We start from the raw sequence: 25227 nt of genomic DNA, 5'->3' as shown, positions 1-25227 counted from the left end.
ATCAAGAAGGATCAGGAGTAACGAGATCCCGAGCCGCCCTACCGAGGAGCTGCCTGTGACGTCAGCCCCAGGGAAATGGCTCAGTGCTCTCAGTGGTGCTGCAGTGATAATCCTCTCCTCTCACGTCACACTACAGGGGAAGAGCCCTGCCAAGAAAGCAGCAGTTCAATTAAACCATGAAGTCTATTGTTTTACCAACTGGCCTGTCTTTCTGCTAAGGACTGTGGTGGCAGCCACACCTTTTTATCCATCTCACAGTGAGCTTTGTGCTAAACCAGAGCAGCTACATACTCAAACACATTCAGCATCACAAACTTCTCCCCACATGTGTGTAGAGAAACTGGCAAAAAAAACCCCATTCTCTCCTCAAAATGAAACTGATTTTTCATTTCAATAGTTCACAATATATAAAATAAACATGGAATAAGGACACATAAACCTAACCTCTTCTTTCTCAAGTTTGAAAATCCAGTTTCCCTTGGCTTCTGAAATGTTAGTGGACAGATACGAGGAGGAACCAGACTGGGGGAGGATATTTCTGAAATTTTCAGCTAGGGAATAACCTTCAGATCCCTGGAATTACCAGACTTTGCATTTCCCAGTAGCACCACTACTGCCTGTCTCTCCAGAAGGCTGGTAGTGCTGGACATGGATTATTTGTCTGAAAAACAAAACCCAGACAATCTTCAGGTAGAATTCAAGCTGAAGTGATTTTTGGCTGTCCTTGATGTGTCAGACTTCCTGTGACACAGAAAATTACCAAACTGCAGTGAAACACCTCTGCAACAAACCACAGCAGTGTGTACACTTGCTGCAGCACAAATTTGCCTGTTCTCTTCAACAGAAAGTAGAAACTGTTGTTTCTAAGCTGAGTTCCAATACTACTGACACCTTTCAGCTTCCCAGAGCAAGAGCATCTTCTAACCAGCTCTGTTGGCCTCTGCACCACAGGACACATCAGGCTTCGCAGGAAAAAACTGAAATCACAGGAGAAAAGGCTCTTAATAGAGCTCATTGGAATTCCAAAATTAGGTCAAGGTATGTGTGTGGGTTGCTCTCTATCCCAAGAAAGAAGAAAAAAGTTCCTCAGCCTGTTGAGTGAGGATGAGGATGACTGACATATGGAATATTACCTCCCCTCACACACATCTGGGGCCATGGAAAGAATTTGCATTCTAGGAGCTCAGGAGGAGAAGCACAGAGACAGGGGGAAAGCAGAAAATGCCTGCAGCCTACAATGAGCTCCCACAGCCACAGCCCTTCACAGCCTTGCCCTGAGAACACAGCCACAGCCCTGGCCCACAGCACCACATCCTGCTAACAGCCCTTCTGCCAAGGGAAATCCTTGGCAAGGCTCAGCTTTGGTGATTTGTTGGACAAAGTGAGCACTGGGAGGTTATGTGTGCCATGTGGAACACTGAGCACTCAGGGAACAGATACGAGTTCTTGCCCATCTTTTATAACTTAATGTAAAGTAACCTTATCACCACGTGGAAAAAAACAACATCTGAGCAACCTGTTGCAGTATAAGCTTTAAAAACACCAACTGAAAGACAAAGTGCCATGGTTGAAAGTATCCAGAGTTCCCATCAGATAAATTCCTTCCCTCTCCAAGCAGCTCCTGGCACCCTTCCTATAGATTTTGCTATCCCCCCTTCTGCTTGTTGCAGGACCACAGTACTAAGAGGCCCTTCCCAACTGATTTTTGTTATCCAGGGAACACTTCCAGCCACGCTTCTATTTCCATTGGTAAAGACAGTGAAACCAACACTCAACCACAGGCACAGTGCAGGACAGTGTCCCGAAATCCCTGCATCAGCAGTCTCCCAGTGCTGAGCCTGCAATGCCATCCTGGACCCTGGCACTGCTCTTGGTGACAGGTCATTGATGGTAACGTGTCCCTCCTTCCTCAGTCCACTTCCGTGGTCTCTTGGCTTTTCTCCAGTCTGGTATTTAGGATCATCCAACGTCCTGCACATGGACCCCTTTCTCCACAGCCATCTGGATATACTGCTCTCCCCCCGCCCCCCAACCTCCCTTTCTGCCATGGCAGAGGTCACCAATGCAAAAAAAAAATAATTCTACCAGGAAAACTTTGAGAGTCTCATCAGGAAACATCAGCTGCAGCAAAGGCTGCTCTTTCCAGATCTGAGTAAGACACCTGGGCATCAATTAGCTCTTCACTATGAAGCTCCCTGTTCAGGCATGCATCTGAGAGAATCCCATTTTTGCAGGAATGCAGGAGATGCCCATTTGTCTCCAAGTCAAGAGCATTTCCATTCTGGTGCCATTCCAGGCCAGCTTTGCATTTGTTGAAGTCCTGCTTTTCGGGATCCCTGTGGATCTCTCCGTTGGCGTACACCTCCAGCGCGTACTCGCTGATCCGTATGCTGGCGTTCTCGGCGTCCCCGCCGTGGGTGGAAGTCCTGGAGCTGGCTGCTCCCGCCTTGAACGGCTCCTTCCGGCCCAGGATGTGCTGGCTGATGATCTTTCGGAAGGTGTAGCGGAACTCCCTGATGCGGTACGCGTAAATGAGGGGGTTGACCACCGAGTTGGCGTGAGACAGGATAATAGCCAGATACATCAGCCACAGGGGAGCGTGGGCACAGCTCGGGCAGAAGAGGGTGAAGCAGTTAATAATGTGCAGTGGAAGCCAGCAGACTGCAAAGAGCCCAACAATGATGGCTAAAGACTTGGCTGCATGGACTTCCTTCTGCAGCGTGGAGCGGGAGCGTTCCCCGTGTACCATCTTGTTCTCCATCTGCTTAAGCTGGCGCCGGGCTGCCATGAAGATTTTCAAGTAGATACCAAACATGAGAAGGAGGGGCAGGAGCACACAGGCAAAGAAGTTGTAGTAGACCATGTACTCCATGGTGACCACGGCCTCGAAGAGACACGCCACCATGCTGTTGCTGCAGTTGATGGGAGAGGACCAGTTGGACTCCGTCTCCTGGTCCTGGGCACGCTTGTGCCAGCCCAGCATGGGGGTCAGGCCGATGATGAAGGACAACACCCAGCAGATGGCAATGATGCCCTTGGCTCGAGAGCCGGTCACCAAGCCATTGTACCTGCAAAGCAGAGAGATGGGAGCTGTGTCAGTGTCATTCAACAAGCCTCTGGCACTCACGCACCCTCACCATGGCCCCATGTTCCAGAGGACAGTGAGAAAGGCCCTTGCTTCATCAGAGGGGCCTTGGCACTGATGTGCAGAACCCATGCAGCACACCAAGGACATGGGGATGCTGTCTGCCACCCACTTCCCTCCCCTTTCCTTTAAGCAGGGAGTGATTGACAGAAAAGCAAGGAAACTAATTCCATTTTCATCTGTGCTCCTTCACTCCACCATCCACCTGGGCATACACATGGATCTTGCAGCCTGGATAACCAACAGCACTGCTCTGATCCTTATAGTGGAGACCACTGTGGGTCTCTTACCAAAGACTAAGGCAGTGTCTCCTTCCTGGCAAAGGAGCAGCCTTTCAGCATGGAATTGTCAGGTCTGTCTTGCAGTAGATCTGTAAACCAAATAGCACAAAAGAACCTGGAGGCACAGTGCCACCAGCCCTGCATCCACATTCTGTGCTCCAGGAAAATCCTGCTGGCTCAGTTGCAGCAGTTTCCTGCATGGCACCTCACTCTGCTCCTCAGTGGCACTTTCAGGAAGACCAGCACCACCAACCTCCTTGAAATAACTGAGTCAAGTCAGCAGTTTTCCTCACCAGCCCAGCTAAGCCGACCTCATGTCTTTCTCAGAAAGGAGGAATTAAGCTGAGGACAATTCTCTGACTACAGGTGTGCCATGGACTGCACTGCACATACCAAAGGGACCTCAGTGGTAGCAGTATTGATGCCTGGCTGAAGCTAGAGCTCTTAAGGATAAACTCTCCAAGATCTGTTGAAAGAAACATGGTAAGACTCTGACAGTGCAGTGGAGACCTTGGTTTGTCTGAAATATCAGCCAGTTTCCAAGGCCTCACAGGTTACTGCGAGTCCTGAGCTGACTCCACCAGCTCTTCCCTCTGAAAATGTAAATTAGGGCAGCACTTTGACATTTCAATGCAATTTCCTTCCCTGGGTAGTGCTCAGCATGAGAAGTAGATGGCTGGGTTCCCACATTGTGCAGCGTGGGTCCCACACTGTGTTTGACCCCTGTGTCTGATCGGACAGCAGCGCTGGGCTCAGTGTTTACCCTGTGCTCCTTCTCCCTCTGTCCCCAGAATTCTCTCTGAAAACAAACATTACAAGAAATAATACAACAAGCCACAGAAATCTTTCCATGTCCCAGTGAAATAATTACTCCCACAGGTTCATGCTCCTATCCCAACAGAAGTTCAAGACAGTGGAGAAGAGTGGCTGCTTTTGCAGTAAAGAATGGAGATCCTGCACATGCTTTAAATCCAAGTGGGCCTTGGAAAAAAGAAGACCCATCAGGCTTGAATTTCCCTTTCTCAGTTGCATTTCGAAACCAGAAAAGAGTGAGTGGTAAGGGAGCTAACCACACAATTCCCAGCATACAAAACGCACCTAAATTGCACTTCCAGAAATGAGGAAGAAATTCAGCTGATTCTGAGGGAGAAAAAGGGTTTTTCCAGCAATTACTGGATCCTGCCAGTGCTTAAAGGATGCAAAGGGCACAGCATGAATGGTAGCAGAGAGCTGCTCCATTCAGACCTCATCAACACATCAAAACAGCATCTGTGCTTTGAAATGCACACTCAGGGAGCAAGAGAGTGCCTGGATGCTCTTAAAGCTTGGAAAAACAACAAAACAAAATAAACAAACAACACAAACAAAAAACAAACAAAAAACAGACCAAAAAACCCAAAAACCAAACAAGAACAAAAAAACCCACAAACAAACAAAAAAAAATCCAGAAAACAAAAACAAAACAAAACACCAAACAAATAAAATAAAATACAAACAAAACAACCCCAACAACCATCAAACCCCTGCAGCCCTGGAATTAGCTACATCTTGTCAGAGGAATTTTGAAACTGTGCAGCTGTTATCCCACGACTAGAGATGTCCCTTTCACTAAAAATACATTCACTACTGCTGCAGACAAACACCCCCCACACTTCCCCTCCCTCTCATCCTCTGGGATTCCTGTGGCAGGAGCTTTGCAGGCTTCAGAGCAGCGCTCATCCCCAGCAGCTCCCCAGCTGCAGTGCCCTGTGCTGCAGGGCATGCCCATAACCCCTGCTCAGGGGCTCCCAGGGCCAGGACAGAAAGCTCACAGCATCTCCTGACATGCCATGGCCCTGTGGAGCCAGGGACCCACTGAGGGGTGTTAATTGCTTGATTTCTGGGCTCCACAGGAGCACTTCTGTCTGACTTGGCTGAGGTGGTGTTGTAGTTCAGATGGGCTTTCCTGGACTCTCCTCTTATCCACTTGGACATGTCATTGAAGACTTTGTGTACATCTTTGTGTATTTTGTCTCAGGATCTTTCCAGGCTCACAGCAGCCAGGCCAAAGCCTCACACCATCCCCTCAGAGCTCTACAGGGTGAGCTCAGGGCTTCCCAGACACATCCCCTGTCCTGGCACCATGCAGGAGACACAACCTGCTGAAAGGAGATAGTCATGTACTGTTCAGCATGTCTGATGTGTCCAGACATCTGGATTGTCTGTGCACCAGCAGTTCTGCTTCCTGGAAACAACACACTTGCTGGACAAGTGAAATTCCAGACACAAAGGAAGTGAGTGCAGAGCACAGGGATGCTCATGGTGGTGCTGGGTGTGGGGATAAAGTCACCTGCCTCCTCTAGAAAGCTAAACCAACTTTTGCAAACACATGAAAATGTGCAAGTTTTCCCCAAAATAGTTTCACCTGCTCTGCTGCTCTCCCAGCCACCTAGCTGGTAAAACGACTGTGGGAGAACAGCTGCCCTTGGTGAATGCACAGCTCCTCTGGGTGCCTGCAGTAACCTGGCTGTGATGTGCCACTTCTGGGTGCTTAGACTCAGTTCTGTGCCATGAAGACAAAGATTCGTGCACAGAATCTCTGAGACTGGGTGGAGACAGAGCTGGTCTGTCCAGAGTGTCTTCAGGGAGAAGTTAAAATCTTTCAATACATTGGGTGGTTTATAGCTGGCCTAACTCACCATCAGAGTGTCCAGCCCTCCTGCTGCCTGTCTCCAAACCCTCCTTTGGTGAGCAGCCTGCACATCCTCTGTCAGGTGTGAAGCATTTTTCAGACACCTTTACTGCATCACCCAGAATGCTCAGAGGAGGGCTTTGATCTGAACTCCAGCACTGCTCAAAGGTGTTCAGCAAATCACATCCACTCAACAGCCACACCTCAGGCAGCTGCAGCCATCAGGGACAGGACCAAGCAGGATATTCAATCCCTGTTACATGAATGTGGAAATGAAAGACCTGGCAATCCCAGATCATCCAGAAAATCTGTGGCAGGGCAAGAAATCAAACTGAGACCTTCCCATGTACCAACCAAACAACCTTTCCCAAACCCCTCAGTCCAGAACCTTCCTCCTCTATTGCCAGGTACCAACTGACCTGATGCTGTCCCTGCTATGGCAATGGGGGAGGTGGGGTCCCACAGGCTGGCACAGGTGCCCAGCATTTTCTCTTCTCTAACCAGCAGAAGCAGAAATGATGGGCAGGCAGTTCTGCTCATTACCTGATCAGCTTCCTGAATAAAACCTTGGTAACAGCAGGTTCTGTGCAGGCCATGGAGGCACTGCTTTCAAAGCCATGCCCATGTTAAAAGAAGGAGGGAATTACAGGCTGAAGCTGCCCTAAATCTATTTAACATGAGCATATGTAGCAAATGCCTGCCATAAAGTCAAAAGGTTTATGGTGAGCAGGGAAAGAAATAAGTCCACATATGACTCAAAGTGACAATAAAACATTTTAACCCTGATTCACTAGTTTAGATGCTCACACATGATTATTTCAGAAGGAAACCCTGGGGAATTAAAGCAATGACTGAAACAGGCTGTTCTCAGCACAAAGGTCCCTTGCACATCCTATGCTTTATTCAGGGTCGGTGTTCATCTCCCTTATTCTTCCTAGACTTTGAGAAGCCAGTTCTTCATGTCCTCTGGCAGAAAAACCTCCCAGTGCCACCTCAGAAGTGCAGTTTAAATCACATGGGATGAATCAGTCCCAAAGCTCCAAACCTCAGGGAGCTGCACCTTGATGATTGCCCAGAGCAGCCCTGCAGCAGCAGGAACAGCTGTCAGCAGAGGAAAGGCCTGGACCCAGCACAGGGAGCCAGCAGCAACCTCAGTAACCTCAGCAAACTTTCCTGTTTGGCTGCAGGAAGGAGAAGTTCCCCTCTCTTGGCAGTGTGGTGGAGCTACCTGTCCTTCCCTGGGAATGCCTCACCCCAAAGCTGCCCAGAGCGCGCGGCTGGCACGGAGCCCACGCTGCCTCTGCAGCCTGGAAAGCAGCAATTGTTCTTGGCCCAGGCTTCATCCTGGGCTCAGACTCACAGCCAGGTTTGTTCAGAGCACCTGGGGCTTTGGCATTAGCCAGTGCAGGTTTTCAGGTACCTGCCAGTGTGGGAGACCTCATTTTGTCCAAGAGTGAACAATGGCTCGGGCTCCCTTCCTTGGGAGTGCCTTACTGCCACTTGCAGAGTGTTACATTTGTGTAAAACCTGTCAGAATCCAGCAAAATGCTCGAGAACTTGTGGAAAAGTGACCCAATTCTACAAAACAATTAAATTGTTTAAAAGGCAGAACACATGAGATATTCACAAATTAGTTTTTATCCATTTTAAAATTTTACCTACAAATGTCTTTTCTCATTGCAGTTTTTTGGAGGAAGGTCTCTTCTCCACAGAAAAATAATTTCAAAGGTAACTAATAATGTACTGAGAGGTTCAAAACCAATCAGTATCAGAAAACCCACTCACTCTTCTGCCTTCTTAATACTGATAATTTATTTCTGTAGGAATGCACATCCACATGTGCATTTACCTTCCTTAGGACAAATCAGACATGAAATATTTAAAGAGAAACAGAAGAATAAAACATGGTTTTGGCCCTCTTTGGTTTCACTAGAGTGAAAGAAGTCTAGTTTATGAATGATTCAGCTAATGAGTATTAGGAATACCTGGAGGCACCTTTCATGTCCTGTGAGGAGGAGAAGGGGCCTTCCCAGGTGTTAAAGGATGGGGTGAAAACTAACACTGTTAGTGGCAGAACTTCCCTTCAAGTTGTTTGAGAAAAACAGGTATTAGAAAAAGAAAAACGTGAGGATGTGGGCAACCTAAATTATACCACATTTCCTTCTTCAGATAACCAGCTTTCACTTTCTCAGCATGCCTGAGGGTATAAATCAATGCTTATTCACCCATAAATTCTAAAGGGGAAACACAACTGACAAGTTCCTCACTCCTGCTGTGAACAGACAAACCAGCAGAGGACAGGGAGGAGGAGGGACCCATGGATTTACCTCTGGGTTCTGCATCCAATCCGTCCCTCTGTTCCTGGGGCAGAGGAGGGTGTGCTCTGTTTTTTCCAAAACAAGATAGTGAAACCGGTGTCATGTTCTGCACTGATGTACTCTGGCTCTTTTTGAAAAGACTCTGTACCTTGGCTGTTCCAGGAAATTACATTTTCAAGACAATGTAGTTACAGTGATAGCCCAAAACGTGGGCAGAAATCCAGATTTTTAAAATCCCTTTCCTGGCAAGTCATCCTCTAGCAATGAGTGCTTAAACTGTCAGCAGACCTCCTCAGAGTCAGTTCATGAGAGATGAAATCAAGACATCAGCCCTTCTCGAAATCATTTCAGAGGCAGCTCCCAGGGGCTCCTTGACATGTTTCCTTGTACCATTTATCATTATTTTGGTTTATAAATTGAAATCATCTCCAGCAGGACTGTAGAAAAGCAGAGATATTTGAGGTTATAGGTAACTATTATCCCCAGAGTTTTCTCTGCAATGGAATGGAACAGTTATTCCTTACATCTCCATCCCAGCTAGAGGCTGTCCCAGGTATGACCAACAGGCTTTGGAAAGTACCCATTAAAGAGTTAGAGCAGCACAGACTTGCTGAGGCGAGGCTTCAGGAAAGGCTTGGCTGCCCTGGCCCACATGGAAAGGCAATTTCTGCTCTCCAGGGCTCCCATTCTGGTTTTGAACAGGAGGTTTGTGTTAATTGACAGAAGTGCTGCATGACCACAGTGCTCAGAAGAGACAGAACTAAATTGTACAGATCAGCACAAATGGTTTAAGCTCAAGAAAAGTGAGGATGTCCAAAAACTCAACAGCACAAAAATCAGAAAATTGTTGCATTTTTTCAGCCACATTGGTTGTTCAGGAGGTGAAGGGAATCTCTCCATTCCTGAGAGCATGCTGCATCCTCCTAAGGTCAAGACAGGAAGGAAGGAGAATCTTACAGCTCTCCTGCACCAGCCTCTCCAGGGGCTTCCTCTCTGGAGCTCAGTGAGTGACTCGGAGCATTGTCACAGCAATGGTGACACACACACAGCCCATCCCAACAGTGTGCTCCTGCAAAACTGAACTGGGCAGCAGCCCCTGTGTGTGGGGCAAAACTTCCCCTTGTCCCATGTCAGCCTCCCTGGTCACACACCAAGAAGCAGCCAGTCTTAGCCATTAAAATGTCCTTTTCTTTCTTTAAACTGCACAGACCACAAAATCCCCATCTGCCTCCACCTTGACCCAACCTGTGCTGTGCTTCCAGAGGCAGTGCCTGAGCCAGTCCAGATCTTCCCAAGGCCCATCTCTTTGTAGCCTGCTTCTCCCTTCACATTTAATGGACCCCTGAGAGAAAATGCCACCCAGCCCTGCTGGACAGCTTCAGGCAGAGCCCTCCTCCTCCCCATGGGGAGGGGACAAGCTGACCTCACCCCCTTTCTGCCCTCTGCCATCCTCCTGGTGCCTCTGCCTGCAGCTCAGGGCACAGTTTGCCTGAGTATGGAGTGGCAGCTCCTGGGGAGCCCCTCTGTGATGCCATGGACACCCACCAGATGAGAACAGAGAACAGCAAAAGGAAGCAGACAGAAAATCCACCAGCCAAGACTTCAGGACCTAGAAAAATTGCTTTCAAAATACAAGAGAAAAAGCACTGATCCTCCTTTAACTTTTCCCTCCTTGATTCATCTCCAGACCTGTGGATTTTAGGGATGTGTGCCCTGCCCAGCCAGGCCAGCTTACCTGAGGGGAATTCGGATGGCAATGATTCTGTCGATGGCGATAGCGAGGAGGCTGAAGATGGAGCTCTGAGTCAAGACCAGCACGAAGCAGGCAATGAAAAGGCAGCCATAGAAGAAGGCACAGAAGCCAGTGCTGATGGTGATGGCAAAGGGGATTGCCAGCACACCCACGGCAATGTCAGCAGCAGCCAGGGACACCACGAAGTAGTTGGTGACGTTCTGCAGGTTGCTGTTGAGATAGACGGCCCAGCAGACCAGGATGTTGCCCAGGATGGCCAGCACTGCGATGATCAGCTCCAGGATGATGTAGGCTATGTCTGAGAGGAAGTCGTCCTTCCCATGTACTAGCATGGTGAGAACAGCCAGGCCCAGAGCTCAGCGTTCATATCTGCAGAGCACTGAGCAGCCAGGACGCCTCAAAGCTGCCTGGGCTCCGTGCAGGGCTGGGCTGCCAGCCTGGCAAGGCTGCTCACACACACGTTTTTCTCCCCATAGCTGCTCAAGGACTTTACAGTAGCTGAGTGTCAAGAAAACAAGCCTAGGGTTTGCCAGCTCCAGCCGAGTGGATTAACCAGGTGCAGAACGATTCAAACTCCAGCGGACAAAGGGACAGGAGAATCTGTCTTGGACACAGGCAGTGCTCCCCAGGCCTCAGGGTGCAGCAGGCAGCAGGGCACAGCAGCTGTACTGTACAGCAGTGTCACATCAGCGCCGCTGCTTTGTTTCCTGTTGACAATCCCCCTTCTAGTCATGGCTTCCTGTCATCTCCATACCTACTAGCAACATCCTCTGGTCCTCTATTTCACCTTTTCCCACCAGGACTTGGGAAATATTCTCTTCAGCTGAAGCAAACATTGAACTTCTTCACTCGCAGTTTCCTCTAAAAAGAGAAGAAAACAAAACACCAACCACATACACTAAGTAATCAGCTCTGTGGAGGAGATGGAGAAAGCAAAACCTCATTAAAGCAGCACATTAAATTGATAACGGATATTAAATTGCCCTAGAAGAATACATTATTGGCAAAATTCTCACATTTTGTCTATCCTGAAAGCTGCAGGGCCAAACCCAAGTTCAGGAAGCATTTCAGAGTGGTGATGAGAAACAAGGGACGTTTTGTTTTCGAGGCTACCAACTGAGCTGGCACTTCAGCAGCTGCTCCATAGCCCGCCCTGAAACACGAGAGCCTCACTAATTATGTCCTGGCAAGTGCTGAGGCTGCACAGAGGAAAGGTGGAGGAGCCTTTCACACACACCTGTCTCACCCTGATCACAAACACCAGGTTTGAGCCATCACGTGCTGCCCACCCTCGGTGCTGTGCCACAAAACTGCAGCCCCAGCCCTGCTCTGCAAGGACAGGAGCCTCATGGACAGGAGCCACACTGCTGCTGTATGGCCACACCTGTCTGCCTGCACAGAGCCAGGCACTGCAGCAAGATCCATGCAGGGAGAAGTGTTCAAGGTGTGCCAGACAGGGACATCCTTGGGGACATTCCTGCTCACCATGCCCACTCTCTGCAAGGGTCCCCTCCTGCACCTCCATTGGTTTTGTTCGTGTAAATCTGTATCCTGTAAGCAAACCATTTGTCATTATACCTGCACTGTCCACAGTGTTTGCTGCATCCAGGAGAGCATCATCCTTTGCCTACAACCAGCCAGAAACACGTCTACCAAAACACAGAAATACACACCAGGCACAGTGCCAATGGCTCAGGGCTGCACTGGAGCTCCTGGCACAGCTCTGGGACTAAAGCTGGTGCTGCTGGTGAGGAAACAACCCTGCAGCTGCACTTCATACAGGCAGACACACATCACCTGCACGCCCTTGCAGGTCACCTTGTACCTCTGATTCAGATATGGGTGCATTTCAGCAGAGTTTCAGCTAAAAATACAGAAGGGGGAACACAGTTCCCTGAGCTTTGTGCCACAGTCAAGAGATAATTGCCTGCTGTCCTCGCCTGTCACTTCCAGAGTGGGCTGCAAACCTTATTTAGCAAGCTTTAGCAATAATATTTTCTCATTAATTTAAGAAACAGCTTGATACATCAGAGGGCTAGGAGAGAGAGGAACACAGCACTAAGTGATAAATCACTGAGCTCAGTTTTGGATGCAACATGAACCTCCAAAATACAAGATTTTTGAGCCCCATCCACTGGTGAACTGGCATGGTCTCACCCATCAGGGTTCGATGCCTTCACAGTTCACTCTGTTTTCAAGTCAGAAACCTAATTTCTCAGGATAAAATAAAAGGGTAAAGACAGTGATAATAAAAGAAAATATGATTAACTTGTGATTCACATCTGATCTCAGGAATATAATCTAATTTTAGACCTTTCATTGATTTAGAGCTCTATTGCTAATGCTGCATTTGAAAGGAAAGTGAATGATTCTTGGTGGTTTGGACGTGCTTCAAAACCCTTGCTTTTCTCTACCTTCAGCTATCTTGTTTCTGTGTTTTGTTTGGTTTTAGAGGAAGAAATCAACAGAAGAAATCAGTGTGTGATCTAGCAATTAAGAAGATGATAAAGATCATCCATTTAATCTTTTTTAAAGAAGAAAAACCCCAAGAAGTCTCTATATTGTCTATGCTCCTACAGCAAAAGCTGCAGTTTTTCAGTGACCTCCTAAAGATGGCTTTTACTTTCTTGGATTTCAGGGATGTCAGTGATATGCCCCTGCAAGCATCTGCTTGTCCATTACAAATCCCAACAGGTTTGTTTCAAAGCAGTGATATTGAAACCTCACCCCTCAGCTCAGCTTCCAGGGAAGAGGATTAGAATTAATATAAGATAGAAATAATGATCTGGAGGCAGAGAGAACAGAAGGAGCAGGATGAGAAATAAACAATGCTTTGTGCATGTGTGTGAGCAAGAAGGGAGGAAAAAAACACAGGAAAAAGCTGGTAGGAGGAAAAAAAACAACCTAACAGAGGAAGCAGTGGGTAAAACAGGCTCCTGAGAGGAAGGGGGGTGCAGGACACGTCTGTGCCTGAGACTCTGAGGTGGGTGTGAGCCCCTGAGTCCCCCAGCAGGACAGGCCAGCACAGGGTGGGAGCACACAGCTCTCCCACAGGCTCACACCTCCCATGCAGGACAAGAGCACGTTCAAACTCCACTGCCAGGCCAAGTTTAGAAAAATCTAACCATTTACTCTGACAAACTGCTGCTAAACCCACAATAATCCCCCACAGGCTCCTCTGAGATGGAGTCAGAAGAACTGAAGGAAGCCCAGTTTGAGAGGAGCCAGCCTGAGAACTGGGCACCTTCATCTTGATGCTCAGAGGACAGACCTGAAGTCTGCCATGCTGCTCTTGCCCATCATGTTCACAGCTCACACACCTCAGAGAAGAGGATCAAAGCAAAATTCCTGGATATTCTTCCCCATTTGAGAACTCCCTGGATGCATTTTGTTTAACCTGACTCTTTCAACTCTCACCTCAAACTCCAGCAGGACATGGAGGAAAAGTTACAAACTTCACTGTGGAGGTTCCACACCTCCCAATGGCTCAGCACAAAGCTGAAATTTCCTACACCTCTGCCTGAAGCTGCAAAAGCACAGTGCTGGAATCTGAAGTTTAATGACTGCATCACACAATGTGTCCTGACACAACAGGGCTTTCAACCTTCTGCAGTGACTGTTTCATGGCCTGATGTTAAATTTGAATTTTTTATCTCTGAATTTGTTTGTCCCTGGCTTCCCACCTCTCTACACAAACAGTGGCCTGATTCTTCATCCCAAGCCCCAGCCATTTACTCTGAAGCAATGGGAATGTTCTGTCCAGAAAAGGACAGCCTGTCCTCTGCTCAGACGGGCCGGAAAACACTCGGAGTTCTGCAGAGCCAGCACATCTCAGGGGAGAAATGGCTGCAGCTGAGCAGGTGTCCCAGCCACCACAAAACAACATTTTGTGTCTGCTTCAGCGCTGCTGAGCAGCCACTGGCATTGGGAAAAACAATTCCTGGCCACACAGCCCCAGCCTCACCTGCTGCTGGCAGGAGGTGCCACAGCCTAGGAGGGTTCGTGTTCAGCCTGAGCTCTCCCACCTCCCCTCACTGCTCTCCCACTGTGTCAGCTGCTGCAGTGCTCACACAACAGCTCTCCATCTCAGGAGTATTTGCAACTTGCTTTAACACAAGAACAGTCTTTCTGCTTATACAGCTAGAAATTCACTGCACAGGGACAAAATGAAATAGAGACCACCCAGAGAAGAAGACATAGACTCAGAGGCAAAATGAAATTTATGGTAGAATTGTCTACTTCATGCAAGACCCAAAGGCTCAACAATCAGGTCTAATAAGAAAAAATTAATTAACAATCTGCTTTACTCACTGGGGAAGTGTATATTTAACATCTCAGCCCTTGAGGGATCAGCATGGCAAGCTTCTTGAAACTTCAGAAAAATAACCTGCATCACCCAACAGGCTGGACAGCTACAATTAGTATTTCTTCATCAGCCCTTGTTTTATTTTGTTAATTCCTTCTTGGTACCCCGGGCTATGTTCCGGCCTTTCCCCCATTATTAAATAAACCTTTCTTGTCATTCACAAACCTGTAAACCTGGTGCTCTGTTCGTTTGTAGTGACTTGGAACACTCTGTTCTCTCTCATATTTCAGTCCCAATGAGAAACTCCTCCTTGAAAATTCAATAAAGCATCTGCACAGCACGTTCCCATGAAGCAAGGCACCAGCAGAGCCTAAGCAAGCTTTAGTTTGGCATCTCCAGTTGACTTTGGACCAAGGTGCTGCCCCTTCTCTCTCCTGAGTGCCAACAGCAACGAGCTGAGCCCTTGGCCCCTGCTGGCTTCAAATCACCCACCTGAGACAAGCTCACCTGCTGCTCTTGGCCCCTCCAGGCTGATCCATCCTGCTTTGGGAGCTTTGGCTCTGTCAGCTGCTCCAGAGCAGACACCCTGTGTGCCTGCCAGGCTCTCAGTGCCTGTGACACTTCAGTTTGACAGCTCCTCTCACGGATTAGCAGAACCTCCAGCAGACCAGCAGCCCTCAGGGCACCCAAGAGAGTCTGTGGGCACGTAGGTGACAGACTGCAGCTTCCCCAGGCCCCACAGGGCTGATTTCTGTGTCTGCTCTAGGATGGGCAGCAGGCAGCTTCAGGGGGCCAGGGGGGCTGTTCTTCAAGGCTCATTCCACAGATCACAATCTTGCATCTCCTTTAGACAACATGACCCTTCCCATGTATCAGCCACATGCAGATTACTTAATTCCCTTAGGAAAAATCCTTGAATTCACATATGGCCCTCAGCAGAAAAATTGGTGCTGCTAAATCATTTGTTTCCTACTTTCCAAAGCCTGGAGGGGGAGATGCTTGTCAGTTTTTATCCTCTCTTTGAAATCCCTTCGGCTCAAAGAGACTCTCCCTATCTTTTAAATCAAAGACTCCAAGAAATCTTGTCTCTCCCCACCACTTCAGAGGATCAAGTCACAATAAACGAGCCAATGTGCTCACAGGCAGAACACAAATTTGCAAAACAACCGGGGCTGTAAAACATGATGAAAACAGGTGTCCTTTGGGGAGAAGGACAGGGAAGGCAGCAGGAGCACTACCCTGTGTTGCTCACGGGTTTGCAGTTTGGCATTTTATGAATACTTCAGGTAGAGCAGCTTCCCCAGGTCCCTGGCTGCTCACACTCAGCTGTGGGCAGCATCCCCAGCTATCCTGTGGAAGGATGAAGAGCTGGGGCTGGGTGGGGCAGAAAGGAGGAGGAAGGAGGCATCACCCACCTGACCATACATTTTCTGATTCCTCTCTTTGCTTTATTATTGGCTGCTGCCTAAATGATCTTTTAGGTCATCTGCTTACAGTAATAGGAGGAAATTAAATATTAATAATAGACTATTTCCCTCTAGACTGCTCTTTGTTAACAAAGGATGCAAGTGAAACAAAGCAGGCAAAATTATCAGCACACCATGGCCTTGGTTTCAGGTACCTGGAGCACTTGCACTTTCCCTCAGCCCTCCTTCACCCCTGCCTGTGTGGACACCATTGCAAGTGCAGAACACAGGCAGGTGTGGAAATTTCTGTTCTATCAAGGGACTCCACAAACCAGTCTGACCCTTCCAGGCACGTTTCAGATTTTATCCAAAATATCATCTGAGCCACTGGTGCTCTGACTGCAAAAATGCAAGGCCAAGGATTTTTGGAAGCACGGACTTTGTCTCCTCTTGGGAAGTGTAGTGTGCTGTAACATAAACCTACAGTGGGTAATGAGCTCTCTGCATAAGCTTTGCAAGTTCTCCTGGAATAATAAGTAAAATGAGAGCTTCAGCTTTGCTAAATTTGGTGTCATCCCCTCTTACAGGAAAGCAACAGCCCTCCAAGATTTAAAACCTTCCCTTCACATACTTGTGAAAGGCAGAAGAAATGGCCCCTGAGAGATCTGCACTGTGCCTGAACTTTGTCTATCAGTTTAAAAACGGGAAAGAGGGGCTGCAACTCAGTTTTGCATTTCCATCCCTGCTGCAGTCCAGGCCCAGAAAGGAGGCTGTGCTCCAGCAGCAAGCATTGGGTGCAAAGCCTTGACTGATTTACCAGACACCCAGACTGCTGCCTCAGTGACAGCAGCTGAAACTGTGACAAAACCACGCCCTGCCAGCCTGTCCTGTGCCTCTCTTCTCCTCCTGTTTATGCCCATTAGAAAAAAAACTAAAAACCAAAACTGCCCCAAAAGTGAAATCCCACTGGACAGCAAGCAAAGGTTGTTTGATAACACATTGGGCTGGCTGACAGGAATGGCTAATCCCAAACCAATATTGCAGCTTTGCCTCCTGCCCTCCAAGTGCTGCAAGTGGATTAATTTTTATTGTGGTAGCGGAAGATTAGAACAGAACACATTTGACCATATTTTTTTTCCTAAGTGGATGTTATAAATGTTTAAAAGCAAGGGAAAAAAACCTCACAGTAATTATTTCAATTCTAATGGTCACAAAAATCCAAGGAGGGCAAAACCAAGTAAGGATGAATGACCCGCAGTTAAATTAGCCAGATCAAACAACAGAAGGGAAAACAGCTCCCCTCTGCTCACCAGTCTCACTGGGTAGCAGACATCATGATATATTGCCAAAAGATACCAAAATATGTTGGATTTTTGAGCAAATTATTTGTATTCAGGATGGCTGATGTTCATTTATCTCTGGTGGCATTTCTAAAAATATTTTTTTTAAAAATAGAGGATTTGGATGGGCTTTCAAAAGATAGAGAAGTTTAAAAGCCTAATTAAAACCAGGTACCATGGCCAGAAACAAGTTACTACTGCCAATCTCATCCACAATGTCTGTGAGGAGCCAGTTTTCCTTTCCTGTGTGAGGGAAGAACTCAAACTCTGCCTCCTCAAAGCCCTGCTAAAGCCAGCTGTGTTCACACACAGGGAGCATTTCCTTCAAGGACAAAATAAGAGAAATGAGGAAACAGAATATAAAGAAGAGGTGACCCACTGAGGAACACAGGCAAAGGAAGAATTTACTCTGAAGATATTTGTCTTATTGCTAATGCATCCATTCTGGTCTATTTTAAAATAATGGAGCAGACTTCACTCCAGATGTGACTCTGCCTCTTATTCCTGTACCAAGTTTCCAGACAGGCAGTTGAGAATTGGGTACATCTGTTAGTTTTCTTGCATTTTTATCCAGTTATTCCCAAACCCTATTTGCCTTCTCTTAGTACAGGTTTTCTCTCCACCATGCCCTGTGATCCCTGCTCCTGCAGCCTGCCAGGAGCGTTTGCATAAACTCTGATGGTGAAACAAAAACTCACCCCAGTGAGGGAGAGCTGTTGTGGCAAGTCACCCAACTTCCTTCCACAGCAGAAATAATGCAACTCTTACTGTCTCCTTCCATGTAACTTAAAATGATTCCCCAGCTGTCCTGATGAAAGCATGGTACAACACTGTTCATCCCAAAAGCCATAATAACAATTTTTCTGTCCCGGAGTTTGTTTCCAGCAACTTTCCCTCTCCATTTTGGAGGGTACTGATGGTACATTTTGTGGCTGCTGATGCTGATTTGCTCAGTGTCAGCCTCACCATCCTGCCAGCGCTTCTGTCGCAGCCTCAAGGCCATTAAAGACATTTTTAGGACTCTGCCACCCTCTGTGGATCAGGAGTTGATGCTCTCTGAATGATGCCCCGAGGCCTCACGTCCTCACTTTGTCGTTCTCTCTGCTCTTTGCTGTGCCTTGCACCACGCTGCTGTCACCCTTGAGAAGTGACTTGAATTTCCCTGCAAACCTTGCACTGCCACTCTCACCGACACCAGAGGTGCTCAGAGGGACTGGGTTTTCCCCCAAGTCCCTGACTACAGTGCGATTTATGAAGAATTTCCAGTATCACTGCACTGATCCCAGCGTGTCAGTGTTCAGCTGGTGCTCGGAGCACTCTCAAGTCCTTTTGTCATTTCCTCAGCCCCTGCGCTGCGGTCAGACCGCATCCGCTGCACGACAGCCCCGAGCCAGCGGGGCAGGGAGCACAGAGCTGCTGGGAAATGGCAATTCTCACTCTGGGTTCTGTCCTTCTGCATCAAACCATCACTGGATGGTGAGCTCTGAGCACAGAGCTGCTGGGAATGGCAATTTTCACCTCTGGGTTCTGCCCTCCTGCATCAAACCATCGCACTGGAGAACCAGCAGCCTTTCATAAATCAGAATTCAGAAAACATTTCACTGCATTTGCTGGCTGCTCTTGTCCAGAGGGAGCAGAAAGGAGAGAGAGCAGCTGTCAGGACCCCACTGCTGCAGACACCTCCACCAGCCTGGGAACAGGCCCTTCTGTCCTGAGAGAACTTTACATATTTTACAGTCTCTGCACAACAAGATATCATAGAAAAGGTCCATCTGTAAAGAAACTTGTGATCATTTCTCAAATGCATGACAGCCATGATCCTCACACCTTGCTAAACAAGGATAAACCAAAAAAGACCCCCAAGGCAAACTCCTTAGGGACTGTGACAATTGACTCCAAACACAAAAGATGTTAATGAAGCAGAGTGGATCCCGAGGAGGGGCTCAGAACAGAAACCCCCGAGCCTTTGGGATGGTTTCTGCCCTGTGCACTGTGTGCATCCCTTGCCTGCTGTAATCATAGCTGGGCTGTATGGTGACTACGTGGAGGAAAAGGAAGATTTCCCTCTAGGAATGGGGTAGGAAAGTTAACAAGAGCCCTAAATGAATCATAACGGTCAAGCAAAGTTTGGATCAACATTCCATAAGACACAGGATGACATAAAAGAAAGTATTAATGGTTTTTAGGTGTTTGACAAAGTTAGGGGCCTCAGTTTTAAAAAGAGGCCTGCATTTTGGGACTATCAGAAACAGTCCCAGATTAACCCTGACTAGGCAGCCATCAACACAGGTCATTTTTTTTTGCTAAAATCCAGGCTGCAGAATATTTTACAAACTTTTTAGATGTCAGAGTGCTTCCTCACATGTGCTCCAGGAGCTATAATGGTGCTGGTGCCAGCCCAGGTCAGTCTGATGTGATTTTCCACCATTCCATTGAACCTGGGCACTGATCTGTGGATTGGACGTATGTGGAAACTGTAATTATTCCAATCAATTTCAATTACGTGCCTCTCTCCTGAAAATTTTAGTAAAAAGACCTCTTAGCTGTCTTTTATCCAGTGGAATGTTTCCTATGGAAAATCCCAGTCTGTTCCCAAGTATCTGGATCTCATACTGAAACCAAAGTTGTTGTCTTCACAGAATATGACATTTAACCACCTACTTCCCTTAGGTCCTTAATCTCAACAGCTGATTCATACCAGGATCTGACAATCCTGTTCTATAGGGGGAAACTCAATAACCAAAATGATAGGGCTGTTTGTAGAGGACTTTCCCAGTACAAGAAGGGGGATTTGTATGAGAGGCCAATATAAGAGAACAGGCAGAGAGAGCAGAAACATTTCTGCTGCCCTAGTTAGGGAAAAATAAGAGGGCGGGGGGGGAGACAAGAAGCAAGAGGAGAAGAACACAACAGTGCAAACCCAAACCAAAACATCTCCAACAAAGCAAAGCCGGGAGAAAACCAGAGGAGACTCTGAAGTCTGAGTACTAAATGAGGGAAGTTCTAACAGGAAAACTGCAAACCTCACCATTCCCGAAGGGATCATTCAAAGCTCGCACTCCGCTCCGCTCCTGCCCTGCCCGGGGGATGCTCAGACGGGACCCGAGGCTCGGGCTGGGCTTCCCGAGGCTCCAGCAGCCAAATTCCCCCGGGGAGCTGTGGAACAAGGGCCACGCTGCAGCTGGGAGCCGCAGACACCGGGCACAGGGCACAGGGAATGCCTGCGGCAGATAGCACAGCCCCAGGCTGCGGTCCGGAGTGCCTTCCCCTGGAGCTGGGAGCAATCACAAATGCTAATGGACACACAGACAGGAGCCCAGCATGTCACCCGGCACGTCTCCAGGGCTCCAGGAAAACCCCCCTTTCCTCCCCGTGGATCAGAGAGGGACAGGAAGGTTCCCTCATCCCCTGCATGCCTCTCCCTCCCCCTGCCCCGGCTCGAACCATCCCTGCAAGAAGTTTCCCTCCCTGCTAACTTCGCCATTGTCTCAGATGCATTGTTTGCAAATGTTCCCTAAAAATGCTTTGTAAAGCATTCTTTATTCCTGTTTCAAGTCTTTCCACATCCCTGTGTAACACCTGGGCTTTATCTTGTTACCTGTCAGATAGTGATAAACCTACTGCAACCCCTGACTTACCATCTAAGATAAATACAATTTGTCTTGTAGCTGTCATTTCTTTTCAAACCCTGCCTTCCACAGCTGCATTTGTAGTGGTAATAAAATTACTTTATTTGGGCTTGAAATGTGTAACTTTTAAAGAAATAAAATTTTTAAAATCCCCATCAGCAAGAACCCCAGGAGGAGGAATGAAAGAGATCACCCTTTGCTCACTCACATTTACCAAATACCTGCATTTGGTGAAGTGCTTTGAAATACTCTGCAGATTGTCTGTGGGCTGCCCACTGTGGTCAGGGTGAAGAACAAGTTAAAGCACAGGAGTTTTAAGCTGGATATCTGGGTATTTCCAGCACACCAGGAAAGTGAGGAGTCCCCACTGCAGGTCTTTAGGAGCAGCATAGAGAAAGATGTCAGGAATGGCAAATCCATAGCTGGTCCTGCCTTTGGGCAGAGGTCTGGGTTAAATGACCTCCAAGTGCCTCCTAAGGATGTTTTCCATAATTGAGAATTGTATGTGCCATCTGTCCATTGCGATCTACAGAGATTTACTGCAGAAAAAAAAAGTGCAATGCAACCAATAATTATTCCTGATACAGATGCAACCTTTGTGAAGGGAGAGGCATCTTCTGACTACAGAAGGAACTGAAGCCTTCAGAGCTTAAATCACCTTCTGCATCTGCCCACACCCTCCTGCCCTCCCAAGACAGAATGCTGCCAGTTCTTCACCCCTAACAGTCCAACCTTCAGTATTCAACTACAAAAGCACCTCATTAAGTGATGCTTTAAATGCTCCCTCAGCATTTTTGTAATGAGCAGAGAGGCAAGGAACTGGTGCTGTTTTGTTCAAGTAGCTTCAGCAAGGCTGTTCAGGTGACTGTGCAAAAATCCTCAAGACGGTCCATGAAGCAACCAAACCTTCTGGTCCCAAATACCAGATATCCTGATAAAGGGGAATAACCCTCCATTGACTTGTGAGGATCTTCTCTGATTTCTTGACACACAGCTCAAGATCTCTTTCCTGTTTTTTACTTTGGAGTCCAACAAAAAAAAAAAAGTTTAATAGCCCATCTCTATTTTCAGATGGAAATCACACAATAAAGAACAACCTTGGGAGTTAATCACAATCCAGATCAAATGAGCAAATGAACAAGCAGAGCCAGAATCTGTTCGAGCTGAAGAGAAGGACAAACTCTGCAGGACACCAAGAGAGATGTTGGCACCAGCCTTTGGATGGAGAACACCTCAACCCCAGCTGTGCAGAACTCAGAGACCTCCCCACACTGTGCCTTGCCCATCTCATGTGGGCAGAAATGTCAAACCCCAGTGAAGAGCTGAAGTGCAGTGAAAATGGAGGGAAATCTGTGAAACCTTAAACATCCTGTACAGACAAGAAATCATACAGCCATCAGCCAGCCAGGCACAAAGGAAGTGGTGAAGAGAGAGGCTTTCCCTTGACACAAGATGGAAAAGCAGCCAGCCTCAAAACCAAGGGGGCACCAGACCCTTCCAAAAGACAGGACTGACAGGAAAAGATTCCCTCCAAACCTTCTGCAGGGCTGAGCTTTCCCCAGTGGTTCTTAGGAGAACTTAACCACACGGTTCTACATGAAATCCATCACTGAAGATTAAACAGAAAAGATGAAGATCTTTCAAAGTTGATCATATTCGAACACAATAGCAGCAGCAGCCCTTATGGAAACACCCTATTAAAATACCAGCAAAATCAGAAATGCAAACATGGGAGACCTGGCAGAGGCTTTCCAGACCTTTAGTGCCTTTTGCACCCACTGATAGAAGGACAGAGGCTAAAAACATCATTATTGGGCCAACATCCCTTGACCTGGTACAGGGTGATGCTGATTCTATTTTTTGTGTATAAAAATACGTATGGAAAGACACATTATATACACAAGGACATTACAAACATGGCCACCATTAAACATGAGACCTGCTTGCCTTTTTTTTTTTTTTCACACCCTGAAATAGGCCACTTTTATTTTATGCACACACATAGAGGCTTGCAGTTTGTACCCACATGTTTTCTCTAAAAACTCAGAGGTTCACAGCTTTCCTGGTTAATTCAGAATTTATTCCATTTGCCACATTAGACAGGATTTTGTTTCCATAGGTTTTTGTGGTAAGTGATTATGTTTATATTGACTTTTTTATTGAGATTCAAAATAAGGTATTTCCTCCACAGACCTAACCCAATTGAAATATTTCTCATATCCTTGCTGGTCACTTTATCTAATCTCTTTGTACCTCACTTGGGCAATGTGCTCCAGGGGCATCTCTAACTGCAGGGGCTGACCATGCTTTCTCTCTCTGTGTTAGCTTCCCTCATGCAGAAGAATGAATTTATCAATTACTTCAGTTCTTGACTTACATGTGCCTGATCCTTACAAGCCTGATAAGAAACCTGAAAACAAATACATCCAAAGACTGAGTTATCTAATAGTTGGCCATCTGCTTAGGAAAATCATTTTAAGTAGTTACAGCAATTCTATTAACTATTTACCAAGTGAGTCATGTTGTTCTCTTTAAGTTAACCCTTCCCGTCTCTGTGGGCTCAGTGCCCAGGCAGTTTTGAAGAAGGTGCTCAACCACCTTTCCTCCTTTCAGGCTATGGCAAAGCTGCGGTCCCCCTGCACTCCGGACCCCCCAAACCCACACTGTTCAGGGCACAAAACAGCAATAAAGCAACCGTGACTGTCAGACCACACGAACACCACGCAGAAAATCTCCTCGCAGGAGCATCCCCAGCACTGACACAGCGGGACGGGAGCCCTCAGGTCAGCCCAGGGCAGGGCAAATCCTGCACCCGCAGCCTGGGGACACCCCCATCCTGGGGACACCCGCAGCCCGTCCTGCTGTCCCTCAGCTGCCCCCAGCACTGCGCTCACCCCTCGGCGAGCGGCGGCTCCTGGCGGTGCCAGGGCTGAGCGCTCCGGGCACGGGGAAAGGCGCTGGGCTCGGGAACTCTCGGCAGAGATAAGGCACAGCTGGGGCTTTTGGGGGCAAGGAACGGGACATGACCGCACAGCTTTGAAGCCATCTATTCAGTCCCTGCCCTTTTCCCTTTAACACGACTGTGAAGCGCACAGAAATCTCCTTCGAAAGCACTGCAGAGAAGTTTGCAGGACGAAGGGTGCTCCTGTGGAATCACTGTTTTCTCCTTGAGCACAAATATCTGCTGAAGGGCCGAGCACGGCTGGGTGCACGGAGGCAAAGTCCAGCACCTGATGTTTGAGGGAAGATCCGTGGAGCAAACATCTTGGAGCGCGGGGGTGTGTCGAGGGACTGACAGCTGGGAATGAGCACGGAGTGAAAAGCACCGGCTCCACGGGGGAGACAAACACCGTCCGAGCCGGGCCACGAGAAAGCGGCAGCAGGGCAAAATCGCCCCGTCCTGGGGCTGGGGGCTCGGCCGCACCGAGAGGGCAGCGGGCGGCTACTTTTTAAATTCGAGAGACAGGCAGGAGGGGGAGCGGGGCTGCCGCGGACACCGTGAGGAACAGCGAGGGAAAGCGAGGGGAGGCGAGGGAGAGCGAGGGAAGGGGAGCGCACGGCCAGTGCCGGGGCCGGGGGTGCCGCGCTCGGGATGCTCCAGCGGGACGAGCCCCGCAGCCCGGCCAGGGGGTCCCGCTCCGCCCCGGAGCTGCACCCGGGCCCCGCCGCCCTCCCCGCGGGCCCGCCGGCCTCACCCACCTGGCTCGGGGCTCCGCTCCGCTCGGCCGCGCCCGGAGCCCTGCGGCGGTGCCGGCGCTGCCCCGCTCCGCTCCCGCTCCGCTCCCGCCTCCGCACAGGACGCGGCGGCCGCGGCTCCCCCTGCAGGGCGGCGCGGGGCGGCCACGGGAACGGGAATGGGAACGGGACACGCGGCCACGGGAATGGGAACGGGAATGGGAACGGGACACGCGGTTACGGGAATGGGAACGGGACACGCGGCCACGGGAATGGGAACGGGACACACGGCCACGGGAATGGGAACGGGACACGCGGCCACGGGAATGGGAACGGCACCAGGACGCGCGGCCACGGGAACGGCTCCGGCTCCCGCTCCCGGCCCCGCACCCGGCGGGATGGAACGGGATGGGATGGGACGGGATGGAACGGAACGGAACGGGACGGGACAGGCGCCCGGCAGCCCCTTGGCTTTCCCTGGCGGCCGGAGCTGAGCCGGCAGCGCGGTCTCGGTGCCAGCACGGGCAGCCCGGAGCAGCATCCCCGCAGCGGGGCTGCAGGAGAGAGGGCACTTCACTTACTTGAGAGTCCTCGCTCGCCGGGAGGGACCTGCAAGTGACAGCAGCGGGCTTTGACTGGGCTTGATCTGCATACAATGAAAGGAGGAAAGAAAGGAGAGGAGAGGAAAGGAGAGGAGAGGAAA

The 25227-nt window shown here is 48.8% G+C and overlaps 1 protein-coding gene across 2 annotated transcripts; it reads right to left on the bottom strand.

The window, feature by feature from the left end:
* Positions 1–239: 239 nt before the first annotated feature.
* Positions 240–25227, bottom strand: ADORA2A (adenosine A2a receptor). Of its 2 annotated transcripts, none has more exons than XM_033076144.1 (3): positions 25106–25227; positions 10151–11029; positions 240–3068 (listed from the first exon to the last, which is right to left on the bottom strand). In XM_033076144.1, exons 2-3 carry the CDS (start codon positions 10498–10500, stop codon positions 2108–2110), a joined length of 1311 nt encoding a protein of 436 aa, XP_032932035.1. In that variant the 5' UTR covers positions 10501–11029; positions 25106–25227; the 3' UTR covers positions 240–2107. The 2 variants fall into 2 exon arrangements, with proteins under 2 accessions (XP_032932035.1, XP_032932034.1); XM_033076143.1 differs by lacking the exon at positions 25106–25227 and adding an exon at positions 24549–24620.

This window comes from Catharus ustulatus, chromosome 18 (genome assembly GCF_009819885.2).
Source record: "Catharus ustulatus isolate bCatUst1 chromosome 18, bCatUst1.pri.v2, whole genome shotgun sequence".
NCBI lineage: Eukaryota > Metazoa > Chordata > Aves > Passeriformes > Turdidae > Catharus > Catharus ustulatus.
This window is presented reverse-complemented; position numbering and strand designations above follow the sequence as displayed.

Bases quoted from the DNA above. Each gene is read 5' to 3' on its own strand.
- ADORA2A (XM_033076144.1), bottom strand. From the start codon at position 10,500: ATGCTAGTACATGGGAAGGACGACTTCCTCTCAGACATAGCCTACATC. The intron at 3,069-10,150 runs GTAAGCTGGCCT...TCTGCTTTGCAG, and splicing joins GCCATCCGAATTCCCCTCAG to GTACAATGGCTTGGTGACCG.